Genomic DNA, 17,010 nt, shown 5'->3' with positions numbered 1-17,010 from the left:
TTTTTTTTTTTAATTATCCTTATTATTACACAGGCGTTTGGGGATTCCAGCACATTCCGGCAGCCGGCGCCGAGCAGCCCCCTGGGGTGGGCGCAACCGCTGGTACCACCTAACCCATGCCCTCTCCTGCTGCCGCTGACGTCGCTCCAACAGCATCACGCCATGAAGTATAAGCCCCCCGCTCTCCCCTTCGCCAATTCGCATTCACTTTACGGAGCCACTGCGCCGCTCGCACGCCTGCCCGCTGCAAACACTCGCGCCTGCTGAAATCAGGCTGAAATATCCCTGCGTCTACCCCTGCAGGACCGCCTCACAGGACCAGAGGCGGGCGGGCGCGCACACACACACGCAGACACACACACACACACACACACACACACACACACACACACACACACACACACACACACAAGGAAAACAATGCTCTGACAGATTCAAGGAAAGTTACATAATCGAAAATCATGTGAGAGATTCCCAAGTAGGCTAGGTGATAAATAGAGGTGTTTGACTCCCTACCAGTCTGGCACAGCCATCCCCACTGCAAAAGGGGGCCGAGGAAAATGAGCTGTCACCTCTGTCAAACCTCCCTCTGCAGACCCCCAGTGCAGAAAAAAAAAAAAAAAATCAATCAAGAGGTCGGCAGCACTGGCGAGGGCAAACAAAGCTGAAGAACCGTGGCTGCAAAAGCTGGGAGCCAAGCCTGGACCTGCGGGGGACCTCGACGTCCAGAGACCCAGTCTGGGTCCTTCAACGTAAATGGCAACTTCCCACACTCCGCGGCAGCCCCGCCAGGTGGGGCGAAAATACACGCCTTTTGCCATATGTGCGCACAGTCCACACCGCCGACGCACCGGCAGCCGCGCCGGCGTCACGCAGCGAGGGACCCGCTGTCAACAAACCAAGCCCCGGCAAACAAACACTCTACGCTCCCTCTCACTCTGTCGTGCCGACCCCAACCGCCGCCGCCCCGCTTACCTCCGGTGGTGACCCGTTTTGTCTTTCTTCCCCTTCGGCCTCCTCTTTCTGGCCTGGATGGCCATCACTGCCGGGGTGAGGTTACGTTTTTCCACGGGCACGACCGACGTCCGAGTCCGGGGAAGGGTGTAGGAGGGACGGGGGGAGAGAGAGAGAGAGAGAGAACAAACACACATCGTAAGGCTCTAAAGCTGACTGGCGCGGGTCATTTAGCGCCGTTTAGCACGCCCCGGTAGGCTTTTTTACCCGCGTAACTTCCGCCACCTTTCATATCAAATACAACCAGAAGCGGGGTAGCATACCCGAGTTAGAGGCTGAGGGATACGCACCTTTCCTGGAGCTCATGTTTCCTCCTCTTCCCCTGAGCAGGAGTAGGCACCGCGACGGTAGCAGCCGGATTCTCTCTCTCTCTCTCTCTCTCTCTCTTTCACACAGACACAAACACACACACACACACACACACACACACACACAAACACACACACACGCTAACCCCTCTACCTTTGGATGACACGCGCTCCCTCTGTTGTTTGAAGCGGGAGTCGCGTCCAGTCCTGCTTGGACCTGCGCCAGTTCTGCACAAATTGCAATGAAATACGCACAATTTCTACCTCAATGTAAAGTTACACAGCAGAATATATTTGGTAGGCAGCTCTTTTTCTGAGTCAAACTATCTCTAGTGGAATAATAAGAAATGCAAAAAACCAAAAAACCAAAGGGTAATACAAAAAAAAGTACAAATAATATGTTTAATATTTTAAAAATGCTTTATTGTTAATGGACATTCATGCTGATATCAAATGGATTAAGAAAAATTACACATCATCCGAAAACATGGGGGCACTACATTCTTGACGGACAATAAAATCATCATGTAAAACATCTTGTAACTATAGTAACTAAAGTACATTTTCCCAGGTACTGTAGCTTCATTAAGTACAGTTCTGAGGCATTTGTACTTCACGTGAGTGTTTCCATTTTGCGCCGCTTTCTGCCTCTCCTCCACGACACACAGGGGGGAAGTACGCTTTTTACTCCACTACTGCAGCTTTGAGATTTTTACATTCAAAACAAATGAGCTGCAATAAAATGTGATGCGTTGCTTGCATTGCGATCTATAAAGTAGCTATAAGTGTTGTGATAATAATCAAAAAATGAAATGTAACATTATGAATTTTACCCTTGTTGAGTAAATTTGGCACTAAAACCCTCTGTACTTCACTTTAACAAAATTTTGCAGGACTTTGACATGTAATAGAGTATTGTAAAAAAAAATACTTGTGATATTTAAGTTATTTTCACTTCAGTAAAGAATATTTCTTTATTGGGGTAATATTTGGGTGCCCTGCTGGCCAGGGGGTTCAGCATGCTGACCATGGACTGTAAACGTCGCTGGTCGGAGTCCAGCTGGGGACTTTTACTGCATGTCATTCCTCAGCTCTCAATACCCGTGCTTCCTGTCATCTTTCTACGGTTGACTCTTTAATGAAGACATAAAATGCCCCCCCCCAAAAAAATCTTAATTAACAGCTGCGATCTCACTATAGACATGTTTTGTCTCAAACAAACGCAACCTACGCCAAAGCAGCCAAAAAGAAACAAACCTGAGGTGCAGTGGTTTAGTAGTGAACCTAATATAGTTCTCCAAGCATCTACGTACTGTATCAGTACAAAAGCGTGATAGCAAGCCCAGGGTGCTGCTTCTACACTATTTATAGTTTTTTGTTGTGTGTTTTTTGTATTGCTCTCTACAGCCCACTCTCTGCTTTATGCTATTTCGTCGAAATTTCTCGGACTTGTGGCTTAGATTTGGATGTTTGACCTGGTCTCGTCCTCAGTCTTCCATGGTGCTCAAAAAGCTCGGTCACTCTTGGCTACTGTGAGAAACATCTAAGGTCATAGATGATGGGAAATTATTAGTCCTGGTGAAGTGGCAGTTACACAGTTCGCCTACAGACGACTGAGAATTGGGCTTACTTGAAAAATGTGTTTGTCAGTAATCATAATATCTGTTAAGACCAACCTAAAGCTCCGTTGCCAAGTCTGAAGTCATTATCATTACCAGAGTGCCAAAGAACACATTTGTCTCTAGAGGTACAACTGATATAATCCCCAGCCCTTTACATGTTTAAAAAAAGATCTCAAGGGTCAAGTAAAGTAAGGTATAGGCAATAACAAGTCTTTGCCCCCCCCTCTGTTTTATTTCTGTATTTACAAAGATTGCCTGCTTCTTTTAAATCCAGATCACCATTATCAGAAAATATGATCTGACCCGCTGTAACTCCATCCCAGATTTTGTCACTGAAAACCATCCATCTCCCTCTTTCACTTGGCAGCAGTACGTGAAAGAGGGATCACACACAGGTTTTTGCTCAGGGACATTTCATTTCTGGTTTTGGGAGACAGGGTATACTGCCTTGGCGCGTCTATGCACAGAATCATGAGCGACAGGGACATTTTAGAGTTGATCTTGAGCAATTTTCCCGTTTTTATTTTGAAGTCGTGAGATGGAAATGTGACAGCAAAGGCTTTCATATGGCTTGAGGGAATAAGTAAGTACCAAGAGTTTTGAATTTGTGCATCTGGTTCTTGGTGAAACATACCTACTTTTCCACAGCAGTTGGTAACAAGGGATAAATAACTAGTATCTCGCTGCAGCTCACCAATCAGCACTACATGTTGAATCATACCCTCAGTAATGTAAAACATGATTGGCACTGCTCATGATGGTATTCTGGGATATTGGCAAAATGGAGGATGATCAGTCAGCATTGTCCTAACCTGCCATGGCCATTAGCCCGCATAATTAGATGATTCAGCAGCATTTGTTCGCTACAAAACCGTAGCCACGACTGTAGCACTTTGATATTTTGAAAGCAGAACAACAGCTCTAAAGAGACCAAATCAGCTGTGCTCGAAAAAGAAATAAAAAAATATTTTTAAGGGAGGTGTAATTCACCATGCCAAACAGACAAGGATGCACTCACGAGGAGGAAAAACAGTGAAAAGTCAAAATGAACAATAAAAAAACATGGGACACATTCACTCATTTGCCAGTTTTTTGGTTACACCCGGCTCAAACTACTGCACTGAGGCACCACGGTCTTGTAATAAATCCTACCTTAATATTATCTTATTAGAACCGTCTTAGAGAGACGCTGATCAGCTTTACCGTCATTTTGGAGCTGATGTGTCGTCTGCCCTCACCGATACAGATGGGGTGGTCAGAACTTTAACACCTCTCAGTATGACACAATACGTTTTATCGGCACTAAAAAACAAGGCTTACTAATAAATATCTAGTACAGGTTCAAGACACTTTAAGATCTTTAAGATCCAATCACTTGTTCCTTGTTCCTTCACACGTTATTATAATTAACAAACAGTTCCGACATATTACAGAGGAAAAGTACAATCATAACTCCAGTACTACCCCACTTTTATTTATTTTTTCAATATCCCCACAGTCCCCTACCTCCCCTCCACCCATCCTCATAAGGACTGGAACACGGCTGAACCCCTTACGCAGCATTCAAACTCCCCCTGTCAGCAGGGTAATGATAAGACAAGAAACCAAAACAGGACCAAACCAGGACAGAAAGATAAATAAACAGACTTCTAAAGTAAATTATAAAAGAATTTCTCAGAGCTGCGTCGTCACATTAAACATGATCTTTTCCAGTTTTAGGGGGGAAAAAAATAAAAAAAATCTTAAGCCACTGAGAGGTGATCTGGGGCCGGGCTAGATCTCCACTGAAGTCACCAAATATCCTAATAAAAAGGAAGTTCTTGATTTTTGTCTTAAATATCAAGGACATGATACCAAATATAGTCTTATCGCGGCATTGTTTTTGGATAAATGTACCCAATGAACTGGCAACTGAGTGTATTACCTACCACAGAGGGCCCAGTGACAAAATATGTAAAACAGAGTGTGTGTGATGCGTGCTGCAGGGGCGGGGCTCATTTTGCACAGGTACAACAATCATCGTCCCACTGTGTCGTTCATTTTACCATCACCGACTGCTTGATGTTCACCTGAACCGCATGACCGAGTCTCGGTCTTTGCCCCATCTGGTTGAACCAATAGTAGTCAGCGCCTCCTCATTTTAAAAGAAAATGAAAAAAAAAAAAAGGCACCGCTGGGATTCGAACCCAGGATCTCCTGTTTACTAGACAGGCGCTTTAACCAACTAAGCCACGGCGCCGGTGCATGTGGCGGCTCTGGTGGATGGGTAGACCCGGATCAGCTGGCCCAGCCGTGCGCCCTCTTGATCTCTGGGTGGATGCGCCACGACTACATCCACACAGCGTTTCACCAAAGCAGGATTGACTTCAGACACTCATTCGAAACCCGTGTCCGTCTCAGGGAAAAAATAAATAAATAAACTGCGAAAAATGGCTATCGTTATCCCCCGAAGCCCAAGTTAATAGACATTCAGATCGCCTTTGTTTTCTGAGTTGCAGCCAGAAACCCCCCAAATTCTTGAGCTTACTATCATAGAAAAATTTGGAAAAGTAGCAAATACTCGCATTTGAGAAGCCGGGACCAGTTCATTTCTGGCACCTTTGCTCAAACCTTTACTTTAACAATAAATCAGTTATAAAATTTTTTTTTATGTCAGTCGACCGATCGAATGATCAACTGATCTTTTCAGCTTTAGCGCCCTGGTTGGTTTCTGGATGCCCGGCGGGGGTTCTCTCGTCAGTCAAAAATGAAGCGGGTCCTCGTGGATTACTTTCCGCACGCCCAGGCAAAATTCCACGACGGCAGTCGCCGTAAGGAACGGAAACCTTCGGGCTTTTAACAAAAGTAAATAACTGCTACTCTGTGAGCACAGGAAAAAAAAAAAAAAAAAAAAAAAAACCTACCGACGAACTCATGCCACTGTAAGTTGGTTTCGTCCATATCCATAAAACTCACCGTCGCTCAACTCTGCTAAAGTCCAGTTTATCAGCTTTCCAGGCGTCATCTGTAATAATGAGGTTTTCTTATTTCTAGAACGAAACCCATTGGTTCCGGGTTTTCACTCCGGCTCTCTATAGGGGCCCAACGACAAGTGCCTGCGCCGGCGCCCCTCGGGGGGGGGGGGTCGATCCGGCCTTGTGGCTGCTACAACAAACGGTACCGCGTTGTTGCAGGAGAAGAGCGCGTGGGTAAAGACTAACGCCATCTTTTTCGGGCGTATAATGACAATGAAAAAATGATAAAGTTTAGTTATATAGCACTCATCAAAGTCAGCATTTACTACGTGCTTTACGAGGCAGACAAGGTTGGGTGACAGTCTTTGCTGTTGAGTTTTTCCTCTTTCTGACAATAGACGATCTCTGTGCCGAGCTAACTCGATGATTGACGGGTCTTTAATCAAACATATGCAGTGGGCGGGCTTTATGCTAGGACCTGTTTCCGGCACACATACACACAAACACACACGTGTGAGAGAGAGAGAGAGAGAGGCTGCAGTTAAATGCAGCTCCGCACTCTTCTGAATCTCACCAGACACAGGTAAGTTGAACCGGCTTTTTGGCCAGGAGCAACGACGCGTTTCATGTTGTGTGCGACCTAGCGTAGCTGCTGGCGACGTCAACAATGAGCTAGCGGGTGTTAGCCGGCTAATCGATGACATCGCTAATGCGCTAGCGGCTCTGCTAACTTTTGAGCGCTCAGCGACATGTTCGGTGTGTCTTTTAGTGCCTGCGTCCAGCTCGGGTCCCTCAAGAAGTCTCCGCAAGTGTTCAGCGGCTGGGAGACGAGACGCGTTCCCCTGAGCCGCAGTCCCCTTTGCTTTCTGCTACCTCGCCTCCACGAACAGTAAGTCAGCAGCATCGTTTCTTAGGCCATCAACGTCAGTGTGGTTGTCTTTACTCGTGCAAACGCTGCGGTGCAGTAGTGACGGATGTATTTTGCACTGACTGCGGTGCGGCAGTTTTCATTTTACTGCATATATTCAAGTACAGCAGCTTTAATACGCTACCGGTGACGGTGCATAAAGCGAGGTTTACATTGGGCTACTGCATCGTCCCGGGATGCCGCTCCCACACCGCCACAAAGTTTGGGAACATGTCAGCAGTCAAAACTGATGTAGCTCGGGCCTGGGTATCCCGAGTGCTTAGTCTCTGGTTTAGTTGAAAAATGATGATGAGGAGGAGGAGGAGGAGGAAGACTTTAAATTACGCACAACTACACACACCAAGTGTGACACCACAACGTCCACACCCATTGTGGTCCACGATGTAAAGGCGGCAAGGATGCAGGAGTCATCATACTTCCAACAAACCAACATAATAAAATCAGTATGTGTTAACAACACCCAATTGGATTTGTTCACAGAATCCCTTTCTGTCTTCAAAAATTGCTTGAAGACCTACCTAATATGCCCTTTCTCTCTATGTCTTGATCCTTATCTAACTCTTCTACAAAAGAATGTAATTTTTTTAGTTACTTATGTCACTTCATGTACCTGCAAGCCACTTGTGGCCCTTGTGTCAGGTGGAACAAGCGTTGACGCACTTTTTTTTCCCCTTGATCTAATGTGGCTTGGATTACCCCTCCTTTGTATGCCACTTCCGACAAATGCGTCTGCCAAATGAATAAATGCAAATGTAAAATTAACTAGGATGGTAAGGTTACGCTTCTGAGTTTGAACTTGCTTTTTAAAAAGCTGTGTTGCTTACTTATTATTTTAATGTGCAAAAGTTTCCCGGCAGCAGAAAAACCCAAAGGAGCATGTTGGTATTGAATCTCGGCGGGTACAAGTCGGCAACGCTAGCTCTAATCGGGTGAGCATGAGTTCCCCCAACGGTACCAAGTTGTTGTAAATACTAAACCGCTAGTATGGGTCAAGCTACAAACAAGAAGCTGGATCTTACATTTCCATAAAGCAACTCAAAAGCATCTTTTCTTATACTTCCCCTGCCTGGTAAATGCTCATGTCTGTCAAACTCCATGCCCCCGGATTCTAACAGGCTTTGCATCAACAACGTGTTGTCTGAAGCCCCAGTTCGACGGGATTAACGTTACAGGGGGAGGTGGAGAAGAAAATATTCACTGTGACCCTTGGTAATTTAACTCATTGTTCCAGATGCCATTTTAACTGGGGGGGTAAAACAAGCAGCTCTTCCTAATGAAAAAACCCAGATCTACTTTAAAGTAATTATTGGAATGATTAACGAGGTGGGAGTAAAAAAATCATCCACGTACACGCCCCAGATGGGAATTAAAATCACTGAACAGAGCACATCATGTTAAAATCACCCCACCTCCCCATAACAAATAAATCTACTCCGACTGGGGCTTTAGGGCGCCCTGGTGGCCGAGCGGTTTGAGATGCTGACCATGTAATCTAAACACCCCGGTCCCTGGTTCAATTGCAGTAAGGGATCCTTGCTGCATATCAACAAAGGTCCCTTCTGAACTCTCTCCTCCTTTCCTGTCAGCTCTGTACTGTCTCCCACCTGATTACAGGCAAAAATTACGTCGCCAGTGCTATTTTCGAAGACTTTAGAAAGCTCCTTCCAGAGCCACAAAACATTATATAACTACTTTCACAATAGGACTCCCCATGACAAGTAATCTAAATTTCATGTGTAAAATATGTGGAGTATCAATTTAACTGTACTGTTTGAATGTTTGAATTAAAGCATGTTTTTTTTTTTGTGTGTGTGTGTGTCCCATTTGCCAGTTTGGCTCTGATGGCTGAATCAGAGCCTTTGCCTGCCCAGGCTAGAGAGAAAAGAGGCTGTCCAGAGAATGAAGAAGAGGACACACCGTCAAAGAAACCCAGGGTAGAGAGCGATCACGAAAATGGAGCTCCTCCCCAGCAAGATGAGGAGGAGGAGCCCGAGGGGGAGGCGAGCGACGGAGAGGAGGATGGCGAGACATTTGCCAATATGATGAAGCATGGTCTCACTGAGTTGGATGTGGGCATCCTGAAGTACGTCAGTGCCCATGATGGCTTCTCAGGAATCTTGAAGGAAAGGTTTGTCCTCAAGAGTCACTAAATATTTTCCATAATTTGCCTCAAAATGATTCAGTTTGGTTTGTTTAACTTTTAATTTCTTGTGGTATGTTCTCAGATATTCTGATTTCGTGGTGCATGAAATCAACAAACAAGGCAAGATAGTGCATTTAGATGACCTCTCTATCCCTGCAGAGGCCGAGGTAAGACATTGCATTAAATGTCAATCACAGGTGTCACTTTTCTTCTTATTAAGATTTCTTCTTCTTCTTCAAATTATTATCGTTTATTATTATTATTATTATTATTATTAAGCTTTCACTAACATGGCAAGTTATTTAAGTTGACTGGAAGGAAATACCACTCAGCCATTAAAATGTGGTATTATTTCTTGTTGAGATGAAAACTTGTTTAAACTAACTACTGTTAGCAAAACCGATATTAAAGGAAATGTTTTTTTTAACCTGTTTTCTCCAGCCTTGGATCAGGTCAGATGATGGTTTTGTTTTGTTTAGTTTTTTTTGTTTCTCTTCTATGTCAGGAAGTACCAGTGGCTGAACAGCAGCCAAAGGAATCTGATGTGCTGACTGAGGAGCAGAAGCAGCAGCTCGGAGAGCTGCAGCTCTTCAAGAATAAAGAGGGCAATGTCTCCATTGAGGTGAGTTTGCACTTACTGGATCCCTTTATGACATCAGTTGAAACTCATTGACAGTTTCACGTAATGTCCTTACCCCTCTCTTTAACATCTGTAGATGATGGATGATACGAAAGAGAAGAGGACATTGGTCCACAAAGCCATCAAGACTCAGTTTCCTGGTCTGGAGACAAAGACAGAAGAGAAGGAAGGACGCAAGTTCATAGTGGCATATCACGTTGCTGGGAAAAAAGCACTAGCAGGTATGTGGAGAGGCGACAGAGTCAGGTACTAGTGGACAGAATTTGTGTACAGTAAATTAATTTACTGATCAGAGAGAGGATTTATTGCATGTCCTTTTAATCTCTGCTGGAATGCATGTGGTCACAGCCGAATTCCAGTAAAAATACAACGAATGCACTTGCGCATGAGCATGATCAACACACCTGCATGATTCTGCCCCGATCTTTACTCATTGTGGATTTTATACCAGCAGTGTTTGGTTATGGACTGACCATGTTTTTCAGTTGAATGCTCTGGTTGAGATTATGACTTGGTTTGGTCATTCTCAGCGCTTTAAAAGACCGTAAGGAAAGCAGAGACACGATATCATGGTGCCTTGAAAAAAAAAAAAAAAACCCTCCACCCTTGTTGCATAAACCATTGAAATACCACGCTCCACTCTCAGGCCCATGCATGAGATTTCACCTCTGACCACCAGTCCATTAGAATCTCTTTCTTAGTAACATTATTCTATCCTCCTTTTGCTCTTCTCTGGTGGATAGAGGTCAAAACAACTGCAGGTAAGAACATATTCTCCACAGAGCACAGACGAAGTGGTTAAAACCCACATGGAGTTAGGTTTTGGTGACTAGTTGTGTTTAAAATACTCTGTTGTAATATCAGCTTGAATTTGTTTCCGTCTTGTCTTGCAATATAGCGATTGAGTATGAGAATGAAAAATGATCTTGAAAGCTGAGGTTTTTGGCACATTGTTTTTACTGAGGTCACCGCGCTCAGAAATATAGGGGAAGTAGAAAATCTGTATCTGTAAATTTGTATTTTTGAATATGTGAATTATAACAAATCTTACTCTGTATTTCAGTACAACTTTTTTTTTTTTTCTCCTGTGTCCATAAAAGCTCCAAGGAAACACTTCTGGCCCAAAAACCGTGGCAGTTTTTGCCACTTTGTCCTCTACAAGGAGAATAAAGACACCATGGATGCCATCAATGTTCTTTCAAAGTTCCTCAGGTCTGATTGTGGTACTTTTTTAATTATTTTTTGTAAAAAGTGATCATCAGAGACAGACTTAACAGTCTATTTGCCAATTGAAATATTGGTAGATAAGAACGGCCTTATAATGTGTAATGGTCTTTCCAGGCTCAGACCCAACATGTTTTCCTACATGGGAACCAAGGACAAGAGAGCCATCACTGTGCAGGAGATTGCTGTGCTCAAGTAAGTGTGTGATGCTGTAAGGAAATCACCACAAAAATATTAGTGTTTGGTAAATTTTTCAAATTTTCTGGGTGAGCTTGTTGCTCAGGAACGGTAATTAATGAAATCTCTGCCACCGTGTCCCCTTCAGGATCACAGCGGAGAGGTTGGCTCATCTCAACAAGTGCCTCATAAACCTCAAGCTGGGAAACTTTTGCTACAAAAACCATCCTCTAAAGCTGGGGGAGCTGCAGGGAAACCATTTCACTGTGGTCATCAGGTCAGCAGATGCTTCTAGGTGTTTCACATGACTTTGTGCGTCATACCTCGTTCGTGTGACTCGCTGTGGACGCTGGTTCGCTATAAACTGTAGGCAGTATCCAGGCAGTATCCAGACAGTGGATGTATATCTCGCATTGGTTTCTTAGGAAGTGTAAATTCCCAGCATTTACGAGAATGGGTAGGTGGCTAGTTTACTGACAAAAAGGTGGGAACACACTACACGATAGAATCGCCAGTCATGATTTCTGTGGGGGTTTTTTTTCTTTTCTTTTTTTTTTGGGCAGGCTTCATCAGTTAACACACTCTCTTATAATGCAAGTCTGACCACCGAACTAAATTGCAGGATCATGTTTCAATAAGGCCCCCATTCTAGTCCTCCGATATAATCATTATGGTCAAAACGCACCTGTTGAATTAATTCACTTTCACTGCTGTGCTTATACCCAATCTATTAAAAATTTTAACAGGTAATAATCTATTAAGTTTCTTTTAATTTTGCTTCTTGCTTCCATTTTGTTATAAATACAGTATCTCCTCTCTAAACATCACTGTTAACTTAATGTATAACACTTATGTTGGACTTGCTGCAGTATTTGTTGTCGTCTTTGTGTATCAGGAACATCTCAGGAACAGATGAGCAGGTCCATCAGTCCATGACATCCCTCAAACAGACGGGTTTCATCAACTATTACGGCATGCAGCGCTTCGGCACCACAGCTGTGCCCACACAACAAGTTGGCAGGTAAGGTCGTCTCACAGAGATACTGGCATAAATGATGACAGGACAGTATATTCAACTGTTGCTTTCTTCTTTTGTTTGGGACAGGGCCATCTTGAAAAATGACTGGAATGAGGTGATGGATTTGATTCTGAAGCCTCGTCCCGGAGGTAACAAACTTTTTTTTTTTTTTTTTCAATGTCTTTTCTTACATTTGTAAAGTAGTTCACATTTTCCTCCATCTTTTATTGCTTTCTACAGCAGAGAAAGAATTCCTGGTCCGCTGCAGGGAGGAGTGGGCGAAGACTCAGGACCCAGAGGCGGCTCTGAAAAAGCTGCCCAACAAACGCTGCGTGGAGGGGCAGCTGCTGCGAGGCCTGTCTATGTATGGCAAGAAGAACATTGTCACTGCCTTTGGCCTGGTTGGTTTTCTGTTAGTAATAGTATAAGGTTGAAAATGACTGCAAAGTGACCAAAAATACGACTAGTATATTAGGAGGATCCCACTTAGTTTTGTGTTAGCTGGGTGAATGAGATAAAACAGGGTGCTACTCGGAAAAGAGCTGTCTAACTCTGCCAAACCCTCAGTGCGTTAACAAATTCACTGACGGTTTATTTACATCCAGCAAGACAGTTTTCTACTCTTTGTGATGACTGCTATTTGCTATTTCTTTTTTTTTTTCTCTTTCCCAGATCCCACGTAACAACCGTCTGATGTACATCCACAGTTATCAGAGCGTGGTGTGGAACACTATGGTGAGCCGGAGAATCGAAGCCTTCGGCCTAAAGGCTGTGGAGGGGGACCTGGTGCTCAGAGGAAGTTAGTACTTCATCTTTTCTTTCAGCTCACTAGTGTTGATTGTTGAAGGAATAGTTTGACATTTTAGGAAATAGGACTTGTTCCCTTTTCTTAAATAAAAAACCCCCCAAAAAATTTTTATTTTTATTTTATTTTTGAATGGATTAAACAAACAGGAAATAACGTGACGCTGTAACAGGTCTAGTAGGCAGATTTTGTTCCCTTTGGGCAGAGCAAGGCTAGCTGTCTCCCCCCCTGTTTTCAGTCTTTATGCAACGCCAAGCTAACCATCATATTTTACAGTCATGAGTGTTGGGTTGATCTTGTCATTCAACTTTGGGCGACTGAGCGAATACACATTTCCCAGAATGTCAAACTGTTGCTTTAAATGTATTTTCTTTATTTGAATCACCTCTCCAAAAGAATCATAAATACATTAAGCGTTTTAAGTATTAAACTGTCATTGTTTTCCAAAACAATGTAGATTTTTTTTTTTTTTTAGTTCCTCTGTTGCCACAAGTTAAGAGCAACCAAAACAAAGCATCTCCAATCAGTCAACCTGTTACCATCCAAATTGGGTTAAAAGGAGAATATTGCAGCTTTCCAACCAATAATCTGTATCTTTTATCAGACTGAGACGAGTATTGGGTCATGTAAAATGCACTTAATAATCATGAGTGTAACAGCATTTTCAGGCTCATGATGTTGCGAAGAAAATGCTGCCTACTGACGTTGTCCCTGACATTTTGATGAAGCCACAGCACACGTGCTGTCCGCAGAGGAGGCTGAGAGTCACACCATCCATGACATTGTGATGCCTCTTCCCGGGTTTGACGTCATCTACCCCACTCACCATGGTAAGAAGTGGCTCTATGTGATTTTGTGTTCGTTTATTTGCACGTTACACAAAAGGATGGCTGTAAAAATAACACTGGGTGGGTGGTTTTAACACTTACAGTGTACATAAAAATGGTCCCACCTGTTCCTCTTTCTTACACACACAGACACCCACCAAGGGGCTCTTGAAGCTTGAATGGGTAAAAGTGTAAACAACAAAGCTGCTGATTTAAAAAGCTAAATGAAAGAAGCGTTCAACGAAATAAACAAATCAAAAGTACACAGAATTACAGGGTTAGGTAAACCCACAGCAGGAATAATGGGTCTGAGCATTTAGTTGTGTTGCATTATCAGTAATTCTTGTGCGTTTCTGTCAGTGGGTAAAGGTTACAGAGAGCTGCTCTCTGCAGACGGGCTGGACATCGACAACATGAGACACAAAGTGAAGGACTACTCTCTGGCTGGAGCTTACAGACGCGTCATCATCAGACCCAGTGATGTCAGCTGGTTAGCAGGCCTCACAGTACCCTCTCTAATCATACAGTGCATGACATACTCATAGATTATCTTTCTAACATGTAGTATTACTGTTGTGCCAGGCCTTCTATGGTCTTAATACCAACACCGTTAAAATAATGAGGCGGTTAATTGTGCGCTGCAGTTAGTTCAATGCAGTAATTCTGCATAGTGGTCTAAAAACTGGTGTGTTGTGGTGTTTCTGTCTGTCGTGTGCAGGGAGGTGATTCAGTATGATGACCCCAGGATCTCCCTGGTGCATACCGATTTTGAGAAACTGGAGAGCAAACCTGCCCCCGTCTTCAACAAAGGTAAGTTTTTTTTATTTTTGCCTGTTTGGGTCTGTCTTTAAAGTGCGACTGGGCAGACATGTGGACCCAAGAAAAAGGTTTCCCCAACGCGATTAATGTAAAAGCATTTTTGGAGCATTTATCACAGATGTTAGAGAGGGAGAGGGAGAGTCACCAAAGGTTCCCGGCCAGGCTGTCAGACATTGCAGTTCATGGTCGGTGAATCGCTTTGGGCAACTCGCTGGACACTGATGCCCTGGACTATTTGGCACTTGCAGCCATACTGTATTTGAACTTTACTGCACTCAACTCTATTTTCACACAGCTTAAGTTGTAATACTGCCACACTTACAAATATATTTGTTGTTATTACGCATGCGTAAAACTGTGGGAGATCAGTTTAAACAGATTTTTTATCCAGATTTTGTTCTCACACATCCTTTTTATGTGTTTTTTGACAGCAGGTTACAGTAAGTAAGGCCCTCTTAAGAGCAGCTCAAAATATGCTTCCACTTAAAAGATAATGGGGGAAAAAAATGGTGACATAATGCAAATTAGTTGCTGAACATGCAGCAGAGGTCTTGAAAGTTATTGAAAAAAAAATAAAAGGTCAAACTTAAGCCCGTTGGTGCTGTTTCACCCTCAAAAATAAACATTTTGTAAGATCCCACATTTTCAGTTGTAACTTAAATAAAACCCGAAACTATTAAGCCAAGTACATGCAATAACTGGAGCGTACCAGGTCTGTCAGTTTACTAGAGCTCAAATGATGAGTAGATTAATTGATTGGGTTATCAGCAGAAAATTCATTGGCAACTGATCTGGTAATTGTTTAATCATGTCAAGTAATTTTTCAAGCAAGAATGCCAAACATTTGTTGGTTCCAGCATCTGAAATATGAGAATTTGCTGTGTTTTTTTTGTTTTTGTTTGTTTGTTTGTTTTGTTTTGTTGTTGTTGTGATACATCATAGCAAACTGAATATCTTTTGGGTTGTGGACAAGATATTTATAGACATCACCTCAGGCTCTGAGATTTTATGACGGGCATTTTTCACTATTTTCTGACATTTTAATTGATTATTGGGGAAAATAACTGGCAAACTAATCCATAATGAAAATAACTGTTGGTTGCAGCCCTGTGATTTTTTTTTTTTTTTTTTTTTCTCCACATTGATGACAATGAAATAAGCTTAAAATAGCCAATTTAGGTTATATAAGGTGTAAAGAGTAAAGCTGCATGTGTGAGGCATCTAATTTCTTTTAATATCTGTTGATAATTCTGTCATTAAGTGATTAGTCGTTCGCTCTATATGTCAGAAAATTGAAAAATGTCCATCCCAGTTTCTCATAGTACAGTGTGATGTCTTCAAATGTCTTTTTTTGTTAAACAGTCCATAACCCAAAGATGTTCATTTTTTCTATCATAGAAGACCAAGGAACCTGGAAAATATTCACATTAGAGAGGCTGAAACCAGAGAATTTTTACTTTGTTTTCCTTAGGAAAAAAAAAAAAAAAAAAGAAGTTGATTAATTTTCTGCCGATCAATAAACAAATGGTTGCAATACCAGTTATATCATGTTATACTGCTTCTCTGTAAACAGCATAATACAGCGTTTCTTTCCTTTACCCAACAGAGGGGAAGTATCGGGCTCTGCGGATGGAGTTCTCTCTCCCTCCTTCGACCTATGCTACCATGGCGATCCGAGAGGTCCTCAAGTTGGACACTAGCATCAAAAAACAGACGCAGCTCAACACCACCTGGTTCAACTGAGACCAAAACACCCTCGCTCATAAACCGGACTGCTACTGCAGGCTGCAAAGCACCTGTCTACTGTGGCTACTTATTGTTGGCGGTGTTTTAAGTGGTGTGTGTGTGTGTGTGTGTGTGTGTGTGTTTGTGTGTGTGTGTGTGTGTGTGTGTGTGTGACAGAGAGAGAGAGATCAGGTTCTATATGAACCCAAATGTTATTTCTTTGAAGTACAAAGAGCAAAAAAAATTTTTTTTTTTTTTTTTTAAATGTTTTTACTTGCTAAAATGTTTCTGGGCAGCAATGAATCAGCATATTTTGACAGAGATTTGGCTCAACCTTGCGATTTCAGGGGGCTCTCTCACATAGTAATGGCTGTTGCACATGGTGGTCACCATGCCGTTTGTACAGAAATATGGGTCTTTGCTTCCTTTTTTTTTTTCCTTTTTTGTTCTGTTTTTAACTGAATGAAAAGACTCTTGAAGAGAGAAATTAAAAAATATTTAAACGTTGAGCTTACCATGTGCAGTCTTTCTTTGTTTGTTATTGTTAATGTGGTGCTGGGTTTTAATTTGGTTTCTTTCCATTGTGAGGGTTTTAGATTGCTTTATGTAGTAACAATGCCATTATCTGTCTTTCTTTCTATACAGAAAGACAAGGGTGTGTCTCCCCACGGAAAGGCTTTTGATCACCTAAGGTGACGAAGATTATGTAAACACTGTCTCCCTCTACTGGCCTTCGGAGCTGAGTGTCTTTCCAATGTACCTTGTGCTCTTACCAGTCTGCTGCTGGTCGAAAACAGGCACCGTGG

At 42.8% G+C, this 17,010-nt stretch overlaps 2 protein-coding genes and 1 non-coding gene across 7 annotated transcripts in view; 1 reads left to right on the top strand and 2 right to left on the bottom strand.

Moving 5' to 3' along the window:
* srpk2 (SRSF protein kinase 2) overlaps positions 1 to 1,336 on the bottom strand; it is a 71,880-nt gene extending 70,544 nt beyond the window's left edge. For all 4 annotated transcript variants that reach the window (XR_005707963.1, XM_040133149.1, XM_040133151.1 and 1 more), the window contains exons 1-2: positions 1,305 to 1,336; positions 976 to 1,042 (exon numbers count right to left, since the gene is read on the bottom strand). Coding sequence is in view for 3 of the 4 variants with exons in the window: in XM_040133149.1 (XP_039989083.1) it covers positions 976 to 1,042; positions 1,305 to 1,320 (83 nt within the window). In the remaining variant the exon portion in view is untranslated. The remainder of the gene's footprint in view (positions 1 to 975; positions 1,043 to 1,304) is intronic.
* A 3,773-nt stretch (positions 1,337 to 5,109) lies between these two features.
* On the bottom strand, positions 5,110 to 5,183 carry trnat-agu. Its single transcript has one exon. It is a non-coding gene; the product is annotated as a tRNA-Thr (tRNA).
* Positions 5,184 to 6,404: 1,221 nt separating this feature from the next.
* On the top strand, positions 6,405 to 16,668 carry pus7 (pseudouridine synthase 7). 2 transcript variants are annotated; one of them, XM_040134190.1, is made up of 17 exons: positions 6,405 to 6,481; positions 6,668 to 6,787; positions 8,658 to 8,954; positions 9,052 to 9,136; positions 9,475 to 9,591; positions 9,686 to 9,830; positions 10,710 to 10,821; positions 10,951 to 11,028; positions 11,159 to 11,287; positions 11,906 to 12,031; positions 12,116 to 12,177; positions 12,269 to 12,429; positions 12,701 to 12,827; positions 13,562 to 13,663; positions 14,021 to 14,150; positions 14,379 to 14,470; positions 16,086 to 16,668. In XM_040134190.1, the coding sequence occupies exons 1-17, from the start codon at positions 6,444 to 6,446 to the stop codon at positions 16,220 to 16,222; spliced, it is 2,058 nt and encodes a 685-aa protein (XP_039990124.1). In that variant the 5' UTR covers positions 6,405 to 6,443; the 3' UTR covers positions 16,223 to 16,668. The 2 variants fall into 2 exon arrangements, with proteins under 2 accessions (XP_039990124.1, XP_039990125.1); XM_040134191.1 differs by lacking the exon at positions 6,405 to 6,481 and having other exon boundaries at positions 6,681 to 6,787; positions 8,663 to 8,954.
* Positions 16,669 to 17,010: the final 342 nt, after the last annotated feature.

Source organism: Xiphias gladius, chromosome 8 (genome assembly GCF_016859285.1).
Source record: "Xiphias gladius isolate SHS-SW01 ecotype Sanya breed wild chromosome 8, ASM1685928v1, whole genome shotgun sequence".
NCBI lineage: Eukaryota > Metazoa > Chordata > Actinopteri > Istiophoriformes > Xiphiidae > Xiphias > Xiphias gladius.
The sequence above is the reverse complement of the archived record's forward strand: the minus strand, read 5'-3'. Positions and strand labels throughout refer to the sequence as shown.